The sequence below is a fragment of the Chelon labrosus genome, assembly GCF_963514085.1.
Source record: "Chelon labrosus genome assembly, chromosome: 1".
NCBI classification, from domain to species: Eukaryota; Metazoa; Chordata; class Actinopteri; order Mugiliformes; family Mugilidae; genus Chelon; species Chelon labrosus.
The window spans coordinates 35,756,462-35,782,402 of NC_140337.1; the positions used below are offsets into that span (position 1 = coordinate 35,756,462).

At 44.1% G+C, this 25,941-nt stretch overlaps 1 protein-coding gene across 1 annotated transcript; it reads right to left on the reverse strand.

Annotated features, from left to right (window-relative positions):
- On the reverse strand, positions 1-25,941 carry LOC311490991 (immunoglobulin superfamily member 10-like). The gene is made up of 8 exons (XM_084548810.1): positions 25,714-25,941; positions 17,735-18,070; positions 16,286-16,627; positions 16,101-16,211; positions 15,111-15,434; positions 13,667-13,984; positions 3,261-3,584; positions 1-3,187 (listed from the first exon to the last, which is right to left on the reverse strand). The coding sequence occupies exons 1-8, from the start codon at positions 25,784-25,786 to the stop codon at positions 3,132-3,134; spliced, it is 1,884 nt and encodes a 627-aa protein (XP_084404936.1). The 5' UTR covers positions 25,787-25,941; the 3' UTR covers positions 1-3,131.

Genomic DNA, 25,941 nt, shown 5'->3' on the forward strand with positions numbered 1-25,941 from the left:
TTCACATCTAAAAAGAAATGATTGAAACGGTGGAAGTACTCTGCAGTACTTTTTGAATGATATGGCGAGCCTCTGCAGTTGTGATTTATGGTGGCATGGTATGAGTTGTATACCGGCAAAAAAAAAATCACTTTTGTGTCCCCCCCAATCCTGACATCGGACTCTGCACCCCTGTTTCTAGTTAAATCAATCATGTGATCATCATGTCAGATTCAGACTGATCTGTGGTTCTGTGCTCCTTGACTCATTGTTCTCAGTTTAACTTGACACAGTCAGAATCCTGAAGCAGCAGCAGAGAAGAAGAAAACATTTCAAATGAAAACCATTCTTCTCAGTGGTTGACAGGCTGTGTTTCATTCTGCTGTCTACAGATATGTGTGTCACTCTCTGGCCTTTTACTTTCTTCCATTTCAGTCACAGAGCTGAACGACAGGAAGAGAGAGAATAGTCTGACAATGACATCATGACACCGCCTTCAGATGAAACTCAGTGGATTAGATTTAAAGAGGGACGGTCCAGAACATGATGTGGACTGCATGGATCTGGATTCTTGAAGGTGTTTCTCTACAGAGCAGCTGGTTAAAGAGGGAGAGCTCAGGTCTCTGTTGAAACCACTTCCTGATTCAGACTGTGCTGCAAACAACAACTGGAGGACCAGGTTGATTCAGAGCCATGCAGGACTCCTCTCTGTCCCTGAAGACGGTTATTAGCTGCAGGCCGTCGCTCAGTCTGACTCCGAGTTTCAGATCTGTAGAGAGATACAGCTGCCGTTGTCTGGAACACGGCCAAGTGGGTGTGATCAACGTCTACATCCAGACACAGAGTCCACACTCAGACTCTGGATTAACATCCGTCCACAACATGTCTGTGTCTCATGGAGACTTTGTCTTCTTTTCCTTTGATTCTTCTGGCCACATGAACAGGAGGAAAGTCTTTCTAGCCTTTTACAGTTGATTGTGTTAAAGAGGAACAGCTCTGTTCTTCCTGGTTCACACTGAGGGGGAGGTGCTGATGACCATGAAAACTTTCCACTTGACTTGATTCAGACTCTGTGGAGTTTTTAAAAAGTGCTTCAGAGCGACTGCAGTGAAATCCCCTGAATCCCAGGGCAGAGAAACCCACGAGAATGTGACTAAATATTAGACTTTCCAGGGACTGACTCTAGAGCAGACACTCAAACAGTAACACAGTCTGATCTCTGAGTTCCTCTTTGAACCTGCTGCTCACTGATAACTGGGACGCCCTGAGGCCAGAGTCCCGTCCAGTCTAGATTTTAGTCTGTGAATACTTAGTAGAGCTGTTTAATATCAATCAAGTCAAATATGTGATCAGCAGCAGCTTCAGCAGCTCCGACACTTTTAGACTTGTTTCCAGGAACTGTCTCTACTTCCTGTTGACAAAGCAACATCATGACCCTGATCATGAGAAGACTGAACAGAACAGCAGCTTCTTCAACCTGTTTCTATCCATTTCTACTCTCAACCAGCACATATGGTCTTCAGTGTTGTGGCTTTGGGTTTCTACTCTGTTTCTAAACCAGCATCAGATGACTTCTACTCAGACTTCCCCTGCTCTCACTCACATCAACATTTTGAACTTGCTGCTGCCAGAAAGGAGCCAGTCCAGGTTGGCATTCAACATGGAACTGGACGACAAACACTGACTGCAGCCGTCACAGACATGGTTGAGTTCAGCTCAGTCTGATAAAACCACTTCCTCATTCAGCTCCAACGGTGGGGGAGGAGGCGACTGCAGCTTGAAACCAGAGACGCTCTGAAAACACTCCTCCCTCCATTTTGTTCTCTGGTTCCAGGGCGAGGCTCGTCTGGAGGCCTACAGGCTTTCTATCAGCTTTATTGAAATATTCTTCCTTCTGTTGTACAAGCAGGACATCATTCAACTGAAACCAGGCCTGATTTAGGATTTGATATGATATTATTCTGTTAGATATGAAGAGAGACGTCACTCTGAACTGTTCCAGATGAACTGAGGACATAATGAGAGACTGCTGGACTATTTGAAGACCTGACTGTGACCTCTGCAGGTTGTTGACCTGACGTTACCTGGAAAACTGCTGCTGTGTTGTTGTAGTTGTAGTTTGTGTGGGACTGGTTGAGCTGGACTCAGAGAGATTAGACTCTGGATTGAACATCTTTTAGATTCTCAGACTGCAGAAAAGAAAGCAGCCAGCAAATCCTTTCAGCTTCATTTTATTCATCAAAGCTCTGCAAAGAAGCTCAGGACAACAAGAGTGCAGCAAACAGCGTTCATCATCAGCTTGACAAACACAGAGAGGGAGGGTTTACTGGAGCTTTGACCTTTCCATCACAGTTAGAGCCATTCCATCCTCTACATGTTGCTCATTCACTCCATCTGTAGATGGACTCTTTGACAGTATTAGTATCTCAGGCTGCATTTCTTCTTCAGGTGCTTCAGTAAATACACAAACCTCCCAGCAGAATAGAAAAGCATTAAAAAAGCAATCAGCACGTTAATAGAAAAATAAAATACAATGTTGGACACATGATCCTGAAATGCACCAGACCAAGCTGAAGCGGCTCACACGGGCCCAGATGTGAGGGAGGAATAAAAACAGCTGGAGGAGTAGAGGGAGTAGCAGGAGTCCACGGTTCTTAAAGGGTAGAAGAAGGAGCAGCAGTGGGAGGTGGATGCTACTCAGTCACCTTCTCTGCTCTTTCTAGTCAGAGGAAAATGAAATCCTGACGACACTCACTTCAGAACTGAACCAGCACCAGTAACCATCAGTAAGAGTCAGATTAGCATCATGGGGAGATGTTCCTCACAGGACACACACTCCCAGGATGTTAGTTTGACTGAACCTTGAACCAGAGGATGTGATGACAGCAGACTGGAACTGGTCCAACGTCAGGGGAGGGGTCAGGGGTCAGGGGTCAGGGAGCACCAGAACAGAACAGGGGGTTGTACTGGTCAGTTAGCAGAAGTGAACAGAGAGGACAAGGTCATCACACTGGGCCATAACACAGAGCTGATCAACACTGATCCTTAAAGAGTCTTCAGACCAGGACTAGGAGCTGACAAAGAGTCCTCCTCTCTTCATCCATCGTCCATCAGATCCTTCACTGATCAATAATCAAAGATCAACAACCTGATCAAACTGGCTCTTCAGCCATCAGAGGAGATGTTACATCCTGGACCTGGACTCTGCCTGCAGAGGAGACACAAGACAGTTAGAGACAAAGAGAGACAGAAGGAAGAAAGGAAGAAAGAGACAAACAAACCTTTGACTCTGAGCTCCACTCTTTTCCATCTCAAGATGTCTCCCTCCTTGTTGTAGACTCTACAGATGTATTCTCCACTGTCTCTCTTTGTGGGTTTTATCAGGGTCAGACTGAGGTCTCCAGTTTCCAGCAGGTCTTCATTCATCTTCGTTCTGTTTCTGTAAATCTGGTCCTGGTCTTCAAAATGGTCAGAGCCGTTCTGATACACATGGACCACCCTGTTGTAATTGTCCGTCCACTCCACTTGAGCATCTTCAGGCAGCTCTGTGGTTTTGCAGATCAGTTGGACAGACTCCACCCCTGAATTCACCTTCACCTGGCGGACTGAGAGGACAACAAATCCAGTCTGAAATATGTCCCATTCTCCATTGAACAGAGACACTGTTCCCAGGTAAAGCATATTTAAATGTAATAAAATGTACTTCAATATCAGTGAATGCATTTGTAGTAAACTGTCATTTTGTGTGCTAAACATAAGTGAAATAAATGTATATTACAAACATACTAGTCAAAACTAGTAATAGTAGCAGGTGTATTCATAAGTATTCTTAAGTATACTTTCAAAAAAATGTTTTTATTGCAGTGACTTCACTCGGACTTGATTCTCTACCCAAAACCTGAAGATTAAAAGATATGTCATTTAAAAAGTGATTAAAAGTGTTTAAAATCTAATCTATTCTCTCTCTCTCTCATTAGCCAATCAAATGAATCAAAGAGGAGCTTTGATTTCAACCAACCAAAAAAGTTGCTCTATAAAAATCTCATTCAGGTACAAAAACTATGAAGTGGTCAACAAAAAACTAATCACAGTATGAAAAACATGCAGTATCTGTATCTACAGTACTGACCTCTGACCTGTATCTACAGCACTGACCTCTGACCTGTATCTACAGCTCTGACCTCTGACCTCTGACCTGTATCTACAGTACTGACCTCTGACCTGTATCTACAGTACTGACCTCTGACCTCTGACCTGTATCTACAGTACTGACCTCTGACCTCTGACCTGTATCTACAGTACTGACCTCTGACCTCTGACCTGTATCTACAGTACTGACCTCTGACCTCTGACCTGTATCTACAGTACTGACCTCTGACCTGTATCTACAGTACTGACCTCTGACCTCTGACCTGTATCTACAGTACTGACCTCTGACCTGTATCTACAGTACTGACCTCTGACCTGTATCAACAGTATTGACCTCTGACCTCTGACCTGTATCTACAGTACTGACCTCTGACCTGTATCTACAGTACTGACCTCTGACCTCTGACCTGTATCTACAGTACTGACCTCTGACCTGTATCTACAGTACTGACCTCTGACCTCTGACCTGTATCTACAGTACTGACCTCTGACCTCTGACCTGTATCTACAGTACTGACCTCTGACCTGTATCTACAGTACTGACCTCTGACCTCTGACCTGTATCTACAGTACTGACCTCTGACCTCTGACCTGTATCTACAGTACTGACCTCTGACCTGTATCTACAGTACTGACCTCTGACCTCTGACCTGTATCTACAGTACTGACCTCTGACCTGTATCTACAGTATTGACCTCTGACCTCTGACCTGACCTCTGACCACGCACACCAGGGGACACACCTTGGACCTGGTCATTACAAATTCTGCCCCTCTCACCAACCTGCAGGTGTATGACCAAGGTGTGTCTGATCACAAGGCCATTTCTATGGATCTGCAATCCCCATCCAGCCTCTCCAAGCCTAAGCGGAATATCTGTTTCAGAAACCTAAAAAACATAAACCCAGAACTCTTGGCAGCAGACTTTCAACATCTTTCCACACACTTTTCATCAGCCGATGAAGCAGTGGACTACTACAACAGCCATCTGAGCAGCCTCCTGGACCTCCATGCCCCTGTTAAAACCAGAACAGTCACCTTCACCCGCTCAGCTCCCTGGTTCACAGATGGGCTTCGTAAGATGAAGGCAGCAGGGCGAGTCCTTGAGCGGCGCTTCAAAGCCTCTGGCCTCACTGTCCACAAACAAATGTACCGGGAGCAACAGCAAAAATATGCTCAGTCCCTCAAAGATGCAAGGTCACAGTTTTACTCCGATGCCATCAGAAACAGTCCAGGAAATTCCAAACAGCTTTTTTCCACTGTAAATCACCTTCTCAAACCACAACCCCCTCCACTTACTGCCACTACAGAAGAGCAGTGCAATAAATTCATGGATTTTTTCACATCAAAAATTGCACATATTCGCTCTGCCCTTTTTGGTCCTCCCACCCAAACTGTTCCTACAGCGTATACCATGGGCGTGACTAGCCCGTTTATAGGGGTGCTCAAGCACGCCTAAACTTTGTCCCAGCACCCCTAAAAATAAGAGTTGAAATTCATTCAGTAATACACAGGATAAGATGTTATAATCCCTTGTGCCAAAATCCCAGGCAAAACACATTTAGAGGCCCTGTTCAGCTAAGAGACCCTACCTAACCTATGGTCATATAATATGACAATTAACCTATAATCTACATAAACTAAGTAAAAGCTGCTGGCTTGTAAGCCCACTGAGCAGCATAGTTCAGACATTGTAAAACATTAACTAAACGCTGCTGGTTTGTATGGCCCGCTCAGCAGCTAACCATAGCTACCACGTAACAAGAAGACAACAGCAGTATGCAGCATGTCATTGGGGTTTTCAAGTGGGCACCTCCCTTCACCGATGTTTCGTTAAGTTAGGCCCACGACACCTCGAGAAGGCTTAACAGTGATTTCCAGCGTCCTGGAGTCACCCCCCTCCACACCGCCACTGCACAACCCTGTTTCCCTCACCATTCGATGTCTATCAACAGCTAATATAGTAACTAATAACCACGTAACAAACAAACAAATCTACCATGATTCGCCCCGTTGATGCGGACTGAACCACGTAACAAACAAACAGCTAATATAGTAACTAACAACCACGTAACAAACAAACAAATCTACCATGATTCGCCCCGTTGATGCGGACTGAACCACGAGCCAAACAAACAGATCTACCGTGATTCGCCCCGTTGATGCGGACTGAACCACGTAACAAACAAACAGCTAATATAGTAACTAACAACCACGTAACAAACAAACAAATCTACCGTGATTCGCCCCGTTGCTGCGGGCCGAAAACACGTAACAAACAAATCTACCATGATTCGCCCCGTTGATGCGGACTGAAACACGTAACAAACAAACAAATCTACCGTGATTCGCCCCGTTAATGCGGACTGAAACACGTAACAAACAAACAAATCTACCGTGATTCGCCCCGTTGATGCGGACTGAACCACGAGCCAAACAAACAAATCTACCATGATTCGCCCCGTTGATGCGGACTGAAACACGTAACAAAAACAAATCTACCGTGATTCGCCCCGTTGATGCGGACTGAACCACGTAACAAACAAGCAAATCTACCGTGATTCGCCCCGTTGCTGCGGGCCGAAAACACGTAACAAACAAATCGCGTAACAAACAAATCGAGGCCTACATGCGGCCTTCCTTACCTTAGCTAGTTCCCCAGCTAGCATGCTTCCTGCGCACCCATAACCAGTCGCTCGCTCTCTCTGCTGCCCGGGACATGTTGCTAACCGCAGTCCTCTGGCTTCTTCCCCGTATGCCCAGCTCACTCAGCAGAGCAATCACCGACTTTGCCACAAATCCACGGCAACCCACTTCTACCGGGCGGACATAAGCCTTCCATCCATTCTGCTCTGCATCTGCTGCTAACTCTGCATACTTAGCTCTCTTACGCTCGTTAGCCTCCTCAACTCTATCTTCCCACGGGACAGTCAGCTCTATGAAATAAACCACTTTCTCTGGCTCAGACCACAACAGCAGATCTGGCCGTAGTCGAGTGCTAACTATCTCAGCTGGAATAACCAGTTGTCCATTTAAATCCGCCCTCATCTCCCAGGCTCCTCCTACTCTTAGCTGTCCCGTGTTATGCCTGATGCCTGCTGGTCTAGCCTTTTCTCCCTCCCGTACAAACTTAATACATCTATTCTCTCTGTTAACGGCCATGGAATTTAAATTCACCCGTTTTTCCTCAATTGCAGCTGCTAAACATTTCAGTACCTGGTTGTGACGCCAGGTGTAACGTCCTTGGGAAAGACTAACCTTACAACCTGTCAGAATATGTCTAAGCGTGCAGACACAAGTGCACAGTGGACAGGCATTATCCTCACCTACCCATTGGTTTAGGTTCTGGGGAGTTGGCAGCACATCGTATGTAGCCCCTAACATAAATCTAATCCTGCTAGCCTCCATGCTCCAAAGCTCTCTCCACTTCAACTTCCTTTTCTCCACACTCTCCCAGTTCACCCACTGACCCTGCTTAGCCTGCGACACTGCCTTCGAGCATCTAACTGCTTCCTCTTGTTTCTGTACTTCTTCCACTACCATCTTTCTCCTTTCCACTGCTGATGCCTTGCTCCACAGAGGTTTCCCTGCACACAGCCCCAGGCCTCCACGCCCTTGCTGTACATGACCTATGATATCTCTATGTTTAAGAGCTGCCTGTGCTTGCTGCACTGCCTCTTTTGCCTTCCACTTCCTCCCTGTCTTAACAGTGGGCGCTACACTCCTAACCACTGGATCCTTTGACTGAGTAAGAGTCATTTCCAGTCTAACTTTAGCACACTTAAACTCCTCTGTTAAGCTGGTAACTGGGAGCTCCAGAATGCCTTTCCCATACAAGGCTGTGTCACTTAAGCAGCGTGGGACACCAAGCCACTTTCTGATAAATGAATTAATCATTCTTTCTAACTTTTCTACCTTTGAAAGGGCAACCTCATACACCGTCAGCGGCCACATTAGCCGGGGCAGTAAACCAAATTGCCAACACCACAATTTTAACTTCCCTGGTAGCCCTGACTGGTCTATGCTTGAAATGCCTTGAATCATTTCCTGCCTCAACCCTTCAAACTGCGCCTTATCACTAAGACTTGTATCATACTATCTTCCCAAGCTCTTCACTGGCTTTTCCAGCACTGTGGGAACCACCTCATCATTTATAACAAACTTCTTATCTACTATCTTTCCTTTAACAATGGAAATACTCCTAGATTTAATAGGCTTCACTTTCATCCTAGCCCACTGCAGGTTGCTATTTAGCTTATCCAGCAATCTTCTGGTACAAGGAGTGGTTGACGTTGCTGTCGTCATGTCGTCCATTTAGGCCCTGATTGGGGGGAGGCGAAGCCCTCCTTGCAGCCTTTCTCCACCTACCACCCATTTGGAAGCCCTAATAATAACCTCCATTGCCATTGTAAAGGCTAGTGGAGAGATTGTACACCCTGCCATGATGCCTACCTCCAGCTGCTGCCATGCTGTAGAGTACTCTGCTGTGGTAAAGCAGAGTTGAATGTCTAAAAAGTAGGCTTTGACTAAGTTTTTTATACTGCCTGGAACTCTAAAGAAGTCAAATGCTTCCCATAACAAACTGTGTGGTACTGACCCAAAAGCATTAGCCAGGTCTAAGAATACAACATGCAGGTCTCTCTTCTCTTGCTTTGCTAACTGAATTTGGTGCCAAATCATGCTGGTGTGCTCTAAGCATCCAGAGAAGCCGGGGATCCCAGCCTTTTGCACCGACGTATCAACTAGTCTGTTTTTAACCAAGTAACTAGACAACCTCTGTGCCACAACACTGAAGAAAATCTTCCCCTCAACATTAAGTAGACTAATTGGGCTAAACTGGCTTATTTCCAATGAGTCCCTCTCTTTGGGAATAAAAATCCCCCCTGCCCTGCGCCATGCCTTGGGAATGACCTGTTTCTTCCATACTACCTTCATCAATTTCCACAGGAACCTCAGCACATCTGGTGCACTCTTATACAGCTGGTAGGAGACCCCATTAGGTCCCGGGGCTGAAAGGGCTCTTGCACGCCTTACCACTTCTTGAACCTCTTTCCACCTTAGTGGGCTGTCATCACACTGGCTAACTATTTCACCAATAGGTGGAATATCAGAGGGTAGTACCAACTTTCTAAACCTGTCCGTATCTTTATGCACCTCCTCCAAATACTCCTCAAGCTTCTCTTTTGGTACCGTGAGGCTACCATTCTTTTCCTTACTAAATAGTGACTTCACAAACCTAAATGGGTCTTTATAAAATGCTAATCTAGCTCGCTCTTTCCTTTTCCTATTTTTCCTAATGTTCTCCGCCCTTCTTAACGCTGCCAATCGCTTCCTAATATCTGCCTGTAAACAATCAATACCTTCCTTCTCTTCAGCTGTAGCTTTCCTCCACTGCTTCTTAAGGAGTCTCCTCTCCTGTACGAGCCTATCGATCTCTTGCTGACGCCTCGATCTAACCACCTGTCCCGCTTGCTTCTTCTGTTTCTCAACCACACCAAATCTTTCCTTACCATAACCATAAATAATATCTCCCATTTTCTCCAACTTACTCTCTGCCGTCCCTTTAAGTCTACCTAGTACACTAACCAAATCACTATTGATGTCCTCCCACTGCCTAATATCTGATGCACCTGGCCATTTGATCCTTGCTTTCTGACCACTAATTTTCTCCCTTTTTGGCTGGCTGGCCTCTCTGTCTGCCTCAGTGCTTGTACCTGCCTCAACATTAGGGGTACTGATGTCCTGCGAACTGTGGTTTAACTCCTGTCGCTGGACTTCAACCGACTGACTTAATGCACTTCTTAAGAAGTAGCTATCAATGCGGGGTCCCTGTGTTCCCTCTGCCAAGCACTTTTTCCTCCCTTGGTGGATTCTGAGGCCCTTTACTGTTGTTATCTTTTGCCAGCCACACACACAAACCTGCTGCTTCTTTCCATCTCCATCTGAACTAGTAGCTTCCAGTAACGTGCCTTGCCTACTCGGTGTCAAATTCATTCCTGGGTCAAAAGCCGTGTCAGTCCAAACTGAGTCATCTTCCGCCCCTGCTCTCGCTGACTCTAGGGGTATTTTATCATTAGTCGTCTTTGTAGCAAGTTAGGGTGTAGCCCATGGCTTATTAAAGCCTGGGCTACTGCCACAATGAGCTGCTAACCCACTGTAGCCCCGGTGGGGACTGTTCCCTCCTGTCAGCTGTCTTTCCATGCTGTCACTAGGTCTTTCCCTAGTTGTCAGCTGCACTATTCGCAACAGTCACTAGCCTAGGCTAGATATAGCATTCAGTAATACACAGGATAAGATGTTATAATCCCTTGTGCCAAAATCCCAGGCAAAACACATTTAGAGGCCCTGTTCAGCTAAGAGACCCTACCAAACCTATGGTCATATAATATGACAATTAACCTATAATCTACATGAACTAAGTAAAAGCTGCTGGCTTGTAAGCCCACTGAGCAGCATAGTTCAGACATTGTAAAACATTAACTAAACGCTGCTGGCTTGTATGCCCCGCTCAGCAGCTAACCATAGCTACCACGTAACAAGAAGACAACAGCAGTATGCAGCATGTCATTGGGGTTTTCAAGTGGGCACCTCCCTTCACCGATGTTTCGTTAAGTTAGGCCCACGACACCTCGAGAAGGCTTAACAGTGAATTCCAGCGTCCTGGAGTCACCCCCCTCCACACCGCCACTGCACAACCCTGTTTCCCTCACCATTCGATGTCTATCAACAACTAATATAGTAACTAACAACCACGTAACAAACAAACAAATCTACCATGATTCGCCCCGTTGATGCGGACTGAACCACGTAACAAACAAACAAATCTACCGTGATTCGCCCCGTTGATGCGGACTGAACCAAAAAAAAAAATTGGTTGTTTTATTTTAAAATGGTTTGTCTATGATACGATGCCAAAACAAATAGCACAATCGAAGAAAACGTGGTTTAAACTTAATATTTTAACGAGGAAATTAAGTCCCCCCCTCCCCCCAGTGGTATGATCCACCTCTCTCGTTTACCCCTCCCTCCCCCACGCACGCAGCGCGCACACACCTTAGGTTTATCTGACCACCTGAGGGGCGTGGCTCCTATAAGTTACCGAACGATCTATTTAATTTATCACTCAGCACCAACATATTCCAGTCATTAGCATCAGCCCTAACTTTTACTGTTGTTGTTATTGTTCAGTAAGAGTTTACTAGCTGACGTTTCTCTCTCTGGTAGCTAATAGTGCAGGTTGTCAATCAACCACTGTCCACAGTTTATATTAAGCTTTTGGTTTGTGCATATATGTTGATGTTAAAGCCAAGGTTTAAAACTAATACTGCCTAAGATTGTTCCTACCTCATCTTCTCATTTAAATGCCTTTTCTTTATTTTTTAAACCAAATGATAGCTTTGTGACACAGTAGTTTGACATTAGAGGAAGATGTGTTCTCTCATTTATTGTTGTCTTTCCAATCTTTGGTGGGGGGTGCTCAGCACCCCTAAAGCTCTGACCCTAGAATCGCCCCTGGCGTATACTGTCTCACAACCCCTAATCTGCTTTCCTGTGGTTTCATCAGAAGAGGTGCAGAACATCATCAGGAAGATGAAATCCTCTACCTGTCCTCTGGACCCTCTCCCAACCTCCCTGGTGAAAACCCATATCACTGTCCTAACCCCCCTGATCACCGCTATTATAAATCATTCCCTCCAAACTGGTCACGTTTCCCCTGCCTTAAAAAATGCCATAATCAGACCATTCCTCAAAAAACCCACTCTTGATCCGGAAGTCCTATCCAACTATTGGCCCATTTCCAATCTCCCCTTCATATCGAAAGTACTTGAGAAAGCAGATGCCACACACCTTCTGGACCACCTCAAACATAATAACCTTTTTGAAAAATTCCAGTCCGGTTTCCGCTCCGCTCACAGCACAGAGACTGCCCTCGTCAGAGTCACAAACGACCTCCTCATGTCATCTGATGGTGGCTCTCCCTCCCTCCTCATCCTCCTGGATCTTTCTGCTGCTTTTGACACTGTCGACCATGGCATTTTTTTAAACCGGCTCCACCTCACCACTGGACTCAATGACACTGCTCTCAGTTGGTTCGAGTCATACCTCACAAACCGGACAGAATACATCTCCCTGGGTCACTCCAAATCACATCCACACACAGTCACCTGCGGTGTCCCCCAGGGATCAGTCCTTGGCCCCATCCTCTTCATCCTCTACCTCACCCCCCTTGGCCAAATCATCAGCCGTCACAAAATTTCATTCCACTGCTATGCTGATGACACGCAGCTTTATGTAAATGCCACAGCTGCAACCCCATCCTCACTGTCATCCCCATCAAAACTCACCTCCTGCCTGGAGGAGATAAAGTCATGGATGGAGCACAATTTCCTCCAACTAAACAGCTCCAAAACCGAAGCCATACTGATTGGCACCCCTCACCAGACCAAATCATCATCCATAACCAGCATCACCTTCTCTGGCTCCAACATCCCCCTTTCATCAACAGTCACTAATCTTGGTGTAAAAATGGACTCTCAACTCACGTTTGAAGCCCATATAAATCACCTCTGCAAGACTTCCTTCTACCACCTCTGTAACATTTCCAAACTCCGCCCCATTCTCTCCCTCTCAGATGCTGAAAAGCTGGTTCATGCTTTTGTCTCCTCCAGACTGGACTACTGTAACGCACTTCTCATCGGGATTCCTAGCAAGAGTCTGCAGAGGCTTCAGTACATCCAAAACTCTGCAGCTAGGATCCTGATGAGAGTGCGGAAACATGAGCACATTACCCCCATTCTCCACTCACTCCACTGGCTTCCCATCTCCACCAGGATTGAGTACAAGGTTTCCCTCCTCACTCACCAATGCATCCATGGACACGCACCCCCCTATCTCAAAGAAATCATCAATCCACAAAACACAACACGCTCCCTCCGCTCCACTCAATCAAACTTCCTCCACATACCCAGAACCAGACGGAGGACCATGGGAGATAGGGCCTTCTGTGCTGCTGCCCCATGTCTGTGGAATGCCCTCCCTGACACCTTGAGGGCACCACAATCCACTGACTGTTTTAAAAAAGGTCTTAAGACATTTCTTTTTAGCAAAGCTTTTGGTCCCCTTTAGATGTTTTTTTTTTAAAACCTTTTCTTCTTCTTTTTAACCTGTAGCACTTTGAGATCTTTGATGTAAAGTGCTTTATAAATAAAATGTATTATTATTTTTTTATTATCTACAGTACTGACCTCTGACCTGTATCAACAGTATTGACCTCTGACCTGTATCTACAGTACTGACCTCTGACCTCTGACCTGTATCAACAGTATTGACCTCTGACCTGTATCTACAGTACTGACCTCTGACCTCTGACCTGTATCTACAGTACTGACCTCTGACCTCTGACATGTATCTACAGTACTGACCTCTGACCTGTATCTACAGTACTGACCTCTGACCTGTATCTACAGTACTGACCTCTGACCTGTGACCTGTATCTACAGTACTGACCTCTGACCTCTGACTTGTATCTACAGTACTGACCTCTGACCTTGAGCTTCACTTGTTTCTTCATCAGGATGTCTCCCTCCTTGTTGTAGACGGTGCAGGTGTAGATGTCATAGTCTGCGGGGTATTTCAGGGTCAGACTGAGGTCTCCAGTTTTCAGCAGGTCTTTAATCATCTCCGTTCTGTTTCTGTAAATCTGGTCCTGGTCTTCAAGCTGGTCAGAGCCGTTCTGATACACATGGACCATCCTGGAACTGTCCATCCACTCCACTTTAGCATCTTCAGGCAGGTGAGCTGTGGTTTTGCAGGTCAGCTGGACAGACTCCACCCCCTCCTCCACCTTCACCTGGGGGACTGAGAGGACAACAAATCCCATCATCAGCTGTAGAGACAGCAGCAGCAGCTCTGAGCACATTGAAGAGAAATATTTGGAGTGAAACATGTTTGACTGGTTCCAGTCTGAAATATGTCCCATTCTCCATTCAACAGAGACAGTGTTGTCTTTGGTGTCTGTCCAATCATGTGACATCAGTAACATGTTTACAACATTAATGTTCAGGAAGATAACCCCCCCCCCCCCTCTCTACTTTACCACAGCTGGATCAGCAGCTGACTGATTACTGTAGGACTCATTAGAACATGGACATTATTTCTAAGGTCAGTCAGCTGATCAGTCTGTTAGAGAGTCATCAGTTCATCAGTTAACCTCTGACCTCTGACCTGTATCTACAATACTGACCTCTGACCTCTGACCTGTACCTACAGTACTGACCTCTGACCTGTATCTACAGTACTGACCTCTGACCTCTGACCTGTATCTACAGTACTGACCTCTGACCTGTATCTACAGCTCTGACCTCTGACCTCTATCTACAGTACTGACCTCTGACCTCTGACCTGTATCTACAGTACTGACCTCTGACCTCTGACCTGTATCTACAGTACTGACCTCTGACCTGTATCTACAGTACTGACCTCTGACCTGTATCTACAGTACTGACCTCTGACCTGTATCTACAGTACTGACCTCTGACCTCTGACCTGTATCTACAGTACTGACCTCTGACCTGTATCTACAGTTCTGACCTCTGACCTCTCACCTGTATCTACAGTACTGACCTCTGACCTCTGACCTGTATCTACAGTACTGACCTCTGACCTCTGACCTGTATCTACAGTACTGACCTCTGACCTGTATCTACAGTACTGACCTCTGACCTCTGACCTGTATCTACAGTACTGACCTCTGACCTCTGACCTGTATCTACAGTACTGACCTCTGACCTGTATCTACAGTACTGACCTCTGACCCCTATCTACAGTACTGACCTCTGACCTGTATCTACAGTACTGACCTCTGACCTGTATCTACAGTACTGACCTCTGACCTCTGACCTGTATCTACAGTACTGACCTCTGACCTCTGACCTGTATCTACAGTACTGACCTCTGACCTCTGACCTGTATCTACAGTACTGACCTCTGACATTGAGCTTCACTTGTTTCTTCATCAGGATGTCTCCCTCCTTGTTGTAGACGGTGCAGGTGTAGATGTTGGTGTCTTCATCTGTGGGGTATTTCAGGGTCAGACTGAGGTCTCCAGTTTTCAGGTTTTTCTTCATCTTCGTTCTGTTTCTGTAAATCTGGTCCTGGTCTTCAAGCTGGTCAGAGCCGTTCTCATTCACATGGACCACATCATTGTCTCCGTCCTTCCACTCCACTTTACCGTCTTTAGGCAGGTGAGCTGTGGTTTTGCAGATCAGCTGGACAGACTCCACCCCTGAATCCACCTCCACCTGGTAGACTGAGAGGACAACAAATCACATCATCAGCTGTAGAGACAGCAGCAGCAGCTCTGATGGTAACAGGACGTCTCTGTCCATCCTTGTCTATGTGTCTCATGTTGGTGGAGGACTCTCAGTGTTCAGTTTGTTTGAGGACATGGATCAACCAGGTGACCTGAGCTCACCTGACGTCTGTCACACCTCTGACACAAACCAGTGGAAACTAGTTTGTGACTGAACACCAGTTTTCTTCTTCAGGACATTTGGAGCAGTTACCAAAGAAGAAGTCAGGAACTAATGAGGAACCAATCAGATGAATGGATGAGGAAGAACCCTAACCCTCTGCTCTGGTTTTACTGGGACTGGGAGAGACCTGGACTCATGAGCTCAGAGCTCAGGTCCTGATTGAGGACGTCAGGAGCTTCTGATTAGAGCTGGATTGTGTCTCCGTTTGTCCCTGATGTCTTCCTGACTCGTTCCTTGATAACTAGTCAAAGCGTCCTGTAAAGTGCTGCAGACATGTTTGATGAAGAGTTTCTGACTTCTGGAACTAAACCTGGAAGTTTCTCTTCAGCTCTCTGTAGCAGCTGTTTGAACTCTGAACTCTTTCAGCAGCTGGAACAAGTCTCCTCCACAGGACACATGTTACCATCAGCATTATGGGTAGTGTAGTAGTAGAGACTCACCTGACATGAAGTAGTGTCGACAAAGATACCGAAGACCCCCAATGACACCAAGAACAACAACCAGGAGAACCAGGAGAACCAGGAGAACTTTAGGCCAGACTGGAGGTGGTTCTGTGGAGAAAGATGAAGAACAACATGACCTCTGACCTCTGACCTGTATCTACAGCAGCTGGTTTGTTGCTGACCTTTGACCTGCAGATGTACATCTCTCAGTCTCTGGTGTCCAATCCTAAAGTCTGTGATGGAGCAGGTGTAGGTTCCACTGTCAGACGGTTGGAGGTTCCTCAGATTCAGGCTGAAGTCTCCAGTTCTCAGAGCGTCAGTCTTCATGGATGTTCGGTCGCTGTAAAGCTGGTTTTGGTTTTTCAGGTCATCACCTTCTGTCTGACGCTGGTGGATGGTTGAAGGACTGAGGTCGTAGCGGATCCACTCCACTGTGGGGTGGTCCAGGTCTGAGGTTTGAGACTCACAGGGCAGCAGGACAGACTGGTCCCCCTTATACACTTCCACTGAGATAAGCTGGGGAACTGTGAGGACACAGAGACAGAGAAGGTTCATGTCTGCAGCTCATCTCATGTCTGGTCCATCCTCAGGTCAAACACAGATCAATGCAGCAAACATTAAAACTGAAGCCTCAACATGTTGTTGTGCTTTATGACAATAACATGGTTATTAACAATAATAATCACTGTTACTGTTCCAAGTGTTAACACAACACAATGAATGACTCCATGGTCCCAACAATGAGTCTGAATGAAGCAACATTTCATCCACATCTGTTGTTGCTGTCAACAAGAAGACCACAGCAAAGCAGGATGATTACTGAATATTATGAACATTAAACATAGAAGAAGCTGAAGAAACAGTCTGCAGACTCCCTGTTGAACACTAAATATCAGACAGAGTACAGACTAAAGCACATCATCCAGGTCACTCCTGGGTTAGACAGCTCAGTGGTTTGAAGAAGACTTAGCATCTGAAGGCCTTCATCAGAGTCCTAGTGGTTCTCTTCTTCTTCAGGACACATTTTACTAGTTAACAGAATATTCAGTCATGTTTCTAATAGAGGTGTTTTACAGTGTTGGAGCTGTTAGGTCATAAAATGATGAGCAGAGGAATAAATGAAGAGCTTCCACTGAGTCCTTCCTCTGTGGATACAGTCCTGCTGTTTGCTGAGTGTTGGAAGTCAGCTGCTACAGTGGGTTGCTCATGTCTGCTGGATGTCCAGCATTGTTAACTCCTGTCTGTCCTCAAGAAACAGCAGCAGGACACTCAGAGTTCAGCTGGAAACTGATCTGAGACATTTAAAGCTGCTGAGGATCAGCTGATTGTTCAGGAGGAGGCTTCTATGGATCAGGATTCATGTTCTTTATGTTTTTAAAGATCAGAGAAGCAACAGAAGCAGGTGTGAGGTGTGAGGTAGCTGATGAGTGAAGAACAAACTGCTGTCAGACATTATCTACTGCACTCTGATCACATCACTCAGACCAGCTGTTTTCTAGAAAGTCTCATCAACAACATCTTTCTAAAAGTCAAACATCTGATCTGAGATCTTTCTCTCTCACATCAACAACCAGGAAGCAGCTTCAACTCTGATCAGAGACAAAGACACAAACTCAACTCTACTCACTCACCTGGTGGAACTACTTCCAGTCTGATGATGCTCCTCTTCTGGGTTGTTTCTCTCTGGGTGACACTACACTCGTATGTTCCACTGTCCTCTGTCTTCACATTCATCAGAATCAGAGACACGTCTCCATCCTTCATCTGTCTGTCCTGTAGATCCACTCGGTTCGTATAAGATTGATGCTGGTCGACAGTAACAAACCTGCCATCACGATACCAAAGAACATATTCTACTTCCTTCAGGTCAGTTCTGCTCCACTCTACAGCTGTGACAGGATCATTGTTCAGAGCTTTACATGGTAGAGAGACAGTCTGTCCAGGATCAGCACTGATGGTTCTCTTTTCTGAAGGAAACAAGACAGAGCAGAGAGGTTAAAGGTCAACATGCAGTCAGTCAGTGGGAGGAGCTACCAAAGAGAGGACACTGGTCTCTGGAAGACAGGACCAGAGGACACCAGAGGACAGCAGAGGACATTGGTCTCTGATGGACTACACCAGAGGACAACAGAAGACACCAGAGGGCAACAGAGGACACCAGAAGACACCAGAGGACACCAGAGGACACTAGAGACTGTATGATTGTGGTTTGTCAGCCTTCATCAGTTTGTTCTTTCAGTTCTGGAGACTGACTGTAGATTGTAAATGTGTTCCAGACTAATGAGACACTAGGAGCAGAGAATATGGACAAATCATGATCAGTGTAGATTTAGACCCGAGGTTGCGCTAGACTTTTTCCACTGTCTCTAATTTCGACTGACAGGGTCATAAAAATCCCGTCATAGTCTAGTTTTTACTTTTCACTTTAATTTTTTAAATGATAATAATGTCATATTCAATAGCAGTTAAATTTCATTGAATTTTCATTAATTTTAAGTACTTTTTCAGTACTGACTTTAGATGGCTGTCCCGGTGCCAGCTTTTGTGTACCGTAGGGTTGAAGTGCTTCAGTGGTATGCTAACTCTTTTATTTTGCACAATTTGCACAAAACTCCGCTTTTATCAAGGCTTCCAGGTAGTGTTTTTTTTATTTTTTTATTAAATAAAATTTGCCTTCCGTCATTCCTACCAACGTGCTTTCATCCGATTCCTCCATTTTGGTAGCTGTTAGCCGCATAGACATAGACCACTGACTGTATACTAGACATATGTCAATTGTCTATATCAGAGCCCGTCTACGGAGAGCCTTCCCACTCTCTATTAAGTCCCATAGTAACGAATTTTGGTTGCAGTTCCACCAGATTTCCACTGGGGGCGATCGCCATGAGTGCAACATGAATGGGACTCTATGGAGCTAAACGGCTAAATGTGTCTCTTTCATCCGATTGTCGTTGAGAAATCTCAGATTTGATTGTAGGTTTTGCAAGTTCAACATGGGTTATAGGTCAAAAGTTGAATGAACGAGAACTTATGTCCTTTCGTTTTCTTACAGGTTGAGTTGTTGTTGCCCATAACACGCTAGCATTGTGCTAATGAACGCGGATTGGTCAGTGAAGGACTGATTATGACCAGATCCCGCTTGACGGCATCGTGGCATCCGAAGCGGGACCAGAATGTTAAGGCGGACTTTTTCGCCCAAGTTTTTTTTATCAACGTAACAACTTTTAAAACAACAAAACAAAAACTCTTCTAGCACGATTATTTACCTGTGTCAGCTGTGTTGTCCATGCCTCGAGAGAAAAGAAAGTGCAGAGCGCGAAAGCAGCAAAGCAGTGACTGAAGGATTGCCGTAAAGCAGTATCTGGTCGTACGATGTGTATGACGTCATTGACATTTTAAAATACTTTTTAAAGCAAATAAGTGACTCTAAAAAATCTAACACGAAACCCGATTCCACAGGATTACTTTTCACAAGTAAGACAGAACAATTACTTTTGATTGTATTTGATCATTACAACATCATTTTGAGATCAGAATATGCATACTTTACTACAAGTCCCGCGCATAATACTATGAAGTCCCGCGTTAAAACCAGCCTTCAAACAACCAAGAAGTCAGTCGTATTTAACTAAATTGCCCCGAACTAACTACTGGGAGTGTTCAAAGTTGATTAGCTGACTTTTCTCATACTATGTACGACCCTTAACAGGAATAACCGGGTATAGAAAATGAATGAATAAAGTTGTATTGATATATGTGTTTTTTAATCTGTTTCCTTGCACACAGGTGTATAAATATAAGTATGTGTATATGTTTTCAATCTGTTTCCTTGCACATACTGCTGTATAAATATAAGTATGTATATATGTTCTTTAATCTGTTTCCTTCTAAAAAAAAGAAATAAATCAAAGAGTATGGTTTAGACCAGGCAATCGCAGTATTTTATGCCATTATTATTATTTCATTTTACTTTATTATGATTTGCAGACTTTGTTAATTTTGTTAATTTTCTTGTCCCAATGATTGTCAATATTAGTCGTTAAAATATAAAAACGATTAATCAAAAACAGTACCATGTAAATGCTGGTGCTGTTTATTAATACAGATGTCTCATTTCGATGTCAGGTGGTTATTATAGACACAGATTCAGTATTTTGACTGTCATGTATCATCACAGTAACAGCTAAACACTCGTGAAAACATTATAAAATACATCGAGTGGTGTGATGCCGACCTGTACACTGAACATATCAAGAATAGTTCACGTTTATAATCATCAGAGACCATTACAGACGTTGTTTTAGGTTCCTAACGGTTTTCTGAATATATACGTCCGTGTGTGAATCTGTAAATGAGAGGAATTAACTTATAGCACGTAGTAGCAGACGCTTAATAAAGTTCACTCCATTGACTGGTATTGGTTCGCGGGACAGAGCCGCCTCTACCAATATGGCGGCGACGTTGACGTATCGCAGCAGCGGGCCAACCCGCTCAATGAGGCCCAATATGTATATGGTTAGCCCCATAGAGAGCCGAAGTCCCGCCCCCTCTACTTCCGGGTTATGGGACCTATCTTTCGAAAAAATATGAACGGCAGTCTATGGCGAAAGATAAATTATTTTCTGGTCCCTATCGACTTGTGCCTTGGATTATACATATGTTGTTTTTCAGAATAAAAAATGATTTTACATGTCAAGAATGTCACAGTTTGTCGCCAGATAGTTCAGTAAAACGCTATGGAAAATACGTAATTAAACGAACTACAAGTCCCGCATGCTGGCGCGTACAGAACCGACCAAAACTCCCTTCGTGTAACTACAGCTCTCGACATGACCCGATTTATAATGATTTTCACCTCGTTTGATGCTTCTGTCTTCGTCCTGGAAGAAGACGGTAAAGCTCAACAAGGAGACAGCCATAGTTCTCAGACGAGAGATGTAGTTCACTAAGCGATCTCATACAAAACCTAATGTTGTTCAGCTTATTTACGTCAAATAATTTATCTCTTGACGTGAAAAATTATCTTTTAAATTCACACACATCATATGTGAAATTCATGCCACAATTCGATCGGGACCAGAAAATAATTATGATCTCGCCATAGACTGCCGTTCATATTTTTTCGAAAGATAGGTCCCATAACCCGGAAGTAGAGGGGCGGGACTTCGGCTCTCTATAGACATATATAGATAGACGCGACATTAGGCGCGTTCGACCAGAGAAAGTTCGACTTCATGCAGATCTGTGCAGATCTGACTTGACGTGATGCATGCTGGGTAGAACAAGTTCATTTTAACCAATCATATTCGAGGTCTATGAGCATGACAACCCAGCATGCATCACGTCAAGTCAGATCTGCACAGATCTGCATGAAGTCGAACACGCCTATTGACTGTGGAGGGACCATTGGGAGGGACGTGCCTAAAGCGCCGCCATCTTGGTTCAGGGCTCGCAGAGGCAGCGGTGCATACAAAGGAAAGAGGTACTCCTCAATCTCAAAGTAGAGTTATTCGCTGAATTTTGGACCGATTTCCAAACGCATTGATCTGTTAAAAACGTCACACATGTAGCTATGATAAAAATATGGTTTTACTACTCAAATACAATTTTTACTTAATGTTATCAGCAGACTAGCTTCTGACAGAGGATTGTAAAGAAAAGATGCCGGACTTCAACTGAGCGATTTATGATCACTTATCATATATCGTATTGTGTAGAAACCCCATTCCTCCATAGATGTAATGCACTGTAGGAGAGAGTGGCCCTGTTCCAAGATGGCCGCCCTGTAGGCACGCCGCTCCAGTAGACGGCAGCGCTCAATAGAGAGCCGAAGTCCCGCCCCTCTACTTCCGGGTTATGGGACCTATCTTTCGAAAAAATATGAACGGCAGTCTATGGAGAGATAATAATTATTTTCTGGTCCCGATTGAATTGTGGCATGAATTTCACATATGATGTGTGTGGATTTAAAAGATAATTTTTCACGTCAAGAGATAAATTATTTGACGTAAATAAGCTGAACAACATTAGGTTTTGTATGAGATCGCTTAGTGAACTACATCTCTCTAGAGATCCCTAGAGAACTATGGCTGTCTCCTTGTTGAGCTTTAGCGTCTTCTTCCAGGACGAAGGCAGAAGCATGAAACGAGGTGAAAATCATTATAAATCGGGTCATGTCGAGAGCTGTAGTTACACGAAGGGAGTTTTGGTCGGTTCTGTACGCGCCAGCATGCGGGACTTGTAGTTCGTTTAATTACGTATTTTCCATAGCGTTTTACTGAACTATCTTGCGACAAACTGTGACATTCTTGACATGTAAAATCATTTTTTATTCTGAAAAACAACATATGTATAATCCAAGGCACAAGTCGATAGGGACCAGAAAATAATTTATCTTTCGCCATAGACTGCCGTTCATATTTTTTCGAACGATAGGTCCCATAACCCGGAAGTAGAGGGGGCGGGACTTCGCCTCTCTATGAGGCGCCTATGTATATATGAATCACTGACTGTATATACTATGGACAAACCCTTCGTGACGTCACCCATTGGTTTCTGAATTCAAAAATGAAGCCTCTAGTGGGCGGAGACTTCGGTCGCCATGTTGGATTTGCTTTACTCCGCCCACACTCGGATACTCCAAATATGGACATGGGCGTCGTGTTGGGGCGGAGCTAAGGCAGCCTGGACGCTGAAACCCGCCCACTCAACTCTCCGCTACTGTGTTAGCTCAGGCTACCGAGCTAGGCTAATCGCTATCCGCGGTGCTAGCAGCCGGCTAACACGGCAAAGCGGCCAACTCCCCCTTTTTCCTCACCCGTCCTCCCAGCACCCCAGCTCACCTTGCTCGAGGTAAGTTCACCAGAAGATATATAACACTCGAAATAATCAGTTATGTCTTAATTTTAGTTATACACAACAAAATAAATAAAGGTAGTAACTTGGTTAAATTACAGCTGTAGATTTTGTCGAGTGTTGCAGAACTTTGTCAAGTTGTCATAAAACATTTACTCAAAACACCAACGAACCTGAATCAAATGACTTCACCGTTAAACTTTTAAGTTATATTTTTATTAAATAATTAATATTTCGAACAACTTTAGTGGATTATGTTCCTTGAATATGTTTACTATCGTTAATAAACAATGTTGGTGCTGGCTGCTGTTTAAAGCTCTTACCATAAAAGACATTATGATCTGTAAAAGACAGGCACATTTATATTTATTACAAGATGATTCTCTTTCAGTAACTAGTTAATATGCGTACTGGCATTAATTTTTTTACTCTTCAAATGTGACATAATAATTTTGTTAACTTATACTTTTTTCCCTTCCATACAGTGTGGATAATTGGTGACGGCATGGGGCCTAGAGAGCTGTGACCACCATGGGAACAACCTCAGTCTGCAGGACATCCTCATCTGTTGGTTTGTCTGGGTGGACTACAGTGGAAAGGCCTTCCTCCTTTTTTTTCTATAGCAAATATTTTTAAATATTACATTAAAATCCTATTTGTATTTGCACTCCTTTTGTCTTTCATGCTTACTGTAGATCTTTCACAAATGTCACTGTTAATCTGAAAGTTAAAAAATAACAGGCAATGGTGTTCAACACATGAGACAGAATTGTAGTTTATGTAGAAAGGTAACAAACAAAAACTGTGTTAAAATGACAACAATATTAACACTGAAAACTGATGAATGTCAGCAAGTCCAACATTTGCTGTTAATTTAAATTATATTTAGTCTTTTCTATTTTAATAACAAAAAAATTACTGTTATACAAGCAGTGGTTTAACAAGTTAAGATCAAATGCATTCAGGGAAACATCAACATTATAGACAACACATTTCCAAGTTGTTTAGTGTTCTTTAATATGTTAACAGATGTAACAGTAATTACAAATACTTGTGTCCTGTGAAATAAGTAACGTTTTCAACCTCTTTATTATTATTGTTGTTAGTTCCAGGTTTATCTCTCCCAGAGTGTCCTATAGAAGAAAAAGGTAACTGGTTAATAACAGTGGCAGAAAGAAATACCATGGTCTGTCTGGTGCAGGCCAGGAACACTGGACAAACATATAAGAAACTAAAAAGCTCGAGGACATAAGGATAAAAAAAATATAAATATGACAGATCCAAGACTGGAGAACCTGTGTATGACATCTGTAGCAACAAAGGCCTGTTCAGGTGTCATTAATCATTTTATGTTATACAAATCTTATTGTAATTGCACACAGGTCGCCACTTCTTAATGATTTTAAGCTATTCGTTATATTGCCAAAATCAAGTTCAAAATTAACATTATATGTATGTTAGCTAATTTATGAGGTGAACTATTTTTACCAACGTCATACAGAAGTATTAGGTTTAAAAGTATCATCATCGTAAAGTCCAACACTTCTATATTACGTATTGATTTCTATACAAGTCGGTTTAATAACCGTAACAACCAACAATGTGCTCCCGTTAACATCGCAGCTAATGAAATACCTGAAGGCTAATTCATTAGCTGGTTAACGAGCTAGCTAACAAGCTGAGCTAACGCGCTTGTTTTGTTAAGCGCAAACACCAATGCTTGCTAATTAGTGCGAACTTATTTAGAATAAAACTAGTGTTTCACTCACCGAAAAAACTGAAGAGCAGATTTCTTTGAAGGTCTGTTAGAACAATTAACCGAACAACAAGCCATTGTTTATTCGGTATTTGTCAGTGGTATTTGTGTGTACTATTTTCCAAAACTGACTACAAGTACGGCCGGATGGTCGTGACACTAATTAGCTAACTGGAGACTAGCGGAGAGACCAAAGCTAGCAGCTACCGCCAAGGGACCGCGCCCATACGTCACCTGTCACTCAAGGCGGGAACGCCCTTAATAATGCAGAATTTTAAACCTTAATAAAAAATAAACGAACACGTTAGAAAAAAATTCACCCCCCGTACAGTTGTCAGGAATAGTAAAATAAGGCATTGAGACTAAAACCGTTTTTTGTACCAGGCTGTAAACATGTTTAATATTGCTGTAAAGTTGGGCATTTTAACATGGGGGTCTATGGGGATTTGCTCCCTTTTGGAGCCAGCCTCAAGCGGTCACTCGATGAACTGCAGTTTTTTGCACTTCCGCATTGGCTTCAATTTTCAGACCCGGAGGTTGCCGCCTGATATGAATATGGTTAGCCCGCGCTCTGACGTGTGCATCAGTATAATCGGTGTACCAGGAAATCGTGCCCTGACAAAAGTTCCGCGATGTTTGGAATGAAAACTGATGAGAGACAAGAGACAATTAATCACTAGCCACCAAGTGGTCAGGGGTGTGAATTGCAGTCAGTCAAAATGACGGATGGCCGTCAGATTTTTCCGTCAATTTAAAAAAAAAAAACGGTCAATGACGGAAAATATTCGGTTAACGCAACCCCTGACACAATGTTCATCTTGAGTACTGATACAAAAATGTTTATGGAGAAATGAATAATGGATAAAGAATTCATATAGTCCTCGACATGAGGAGGTTGAGTCTCGGTGGATTTTTACTGACCGACAAAACAATCCACACACAGAACAACACAAAAATAAACACTTACAGTGAAATATAGATAAACTGAGCTGAGCTGACCTGCAGAGGAAGAAGCCAGCAGACAGACTGACAGCAGAGTCCAGCAGAGAGACGCAGATCTTCCAGCAGACATGTTCTCTGTCTGCTTCCGTTAAAGTCCGCCGGGAGTTTCAGAGAATATCAGAGAAGCAACGTTAGATCAGTAAATCCACAAGTTTCTGTTTCCACTTGGTGTGTGTGGAGCTGTGAGGCTGCAGAGTCCCGACTGAGTTCAGAGTTGGTTCAGTC

Bases quoted from the DNA above. Each gene is read 5' to 3' on its own strand.
- LOC311490991 (XM_084548810.1), bottom strand. From the start codon at position 25,786: ATGTCTGCTGGAAGATCTGCGTCTCTCTGCTGGACTCTGCTGTCAGTC. The intron at 18,071-25,713 runs GTCAGCTCAGCT...TGTTTCCTTCAG, and splicing joins GCTGGCTTCTTCCTCTGCAG to AAAAGAGAACCATCAGTGCT. The intron at 3,188-3,260 runs GTTTGTTTGTCT...TCTCCTCTGCAG, and splicing joins AGTGGAGCTCAGAGTCAAAG to GCAGAGTCCAGGTCCAGGAT.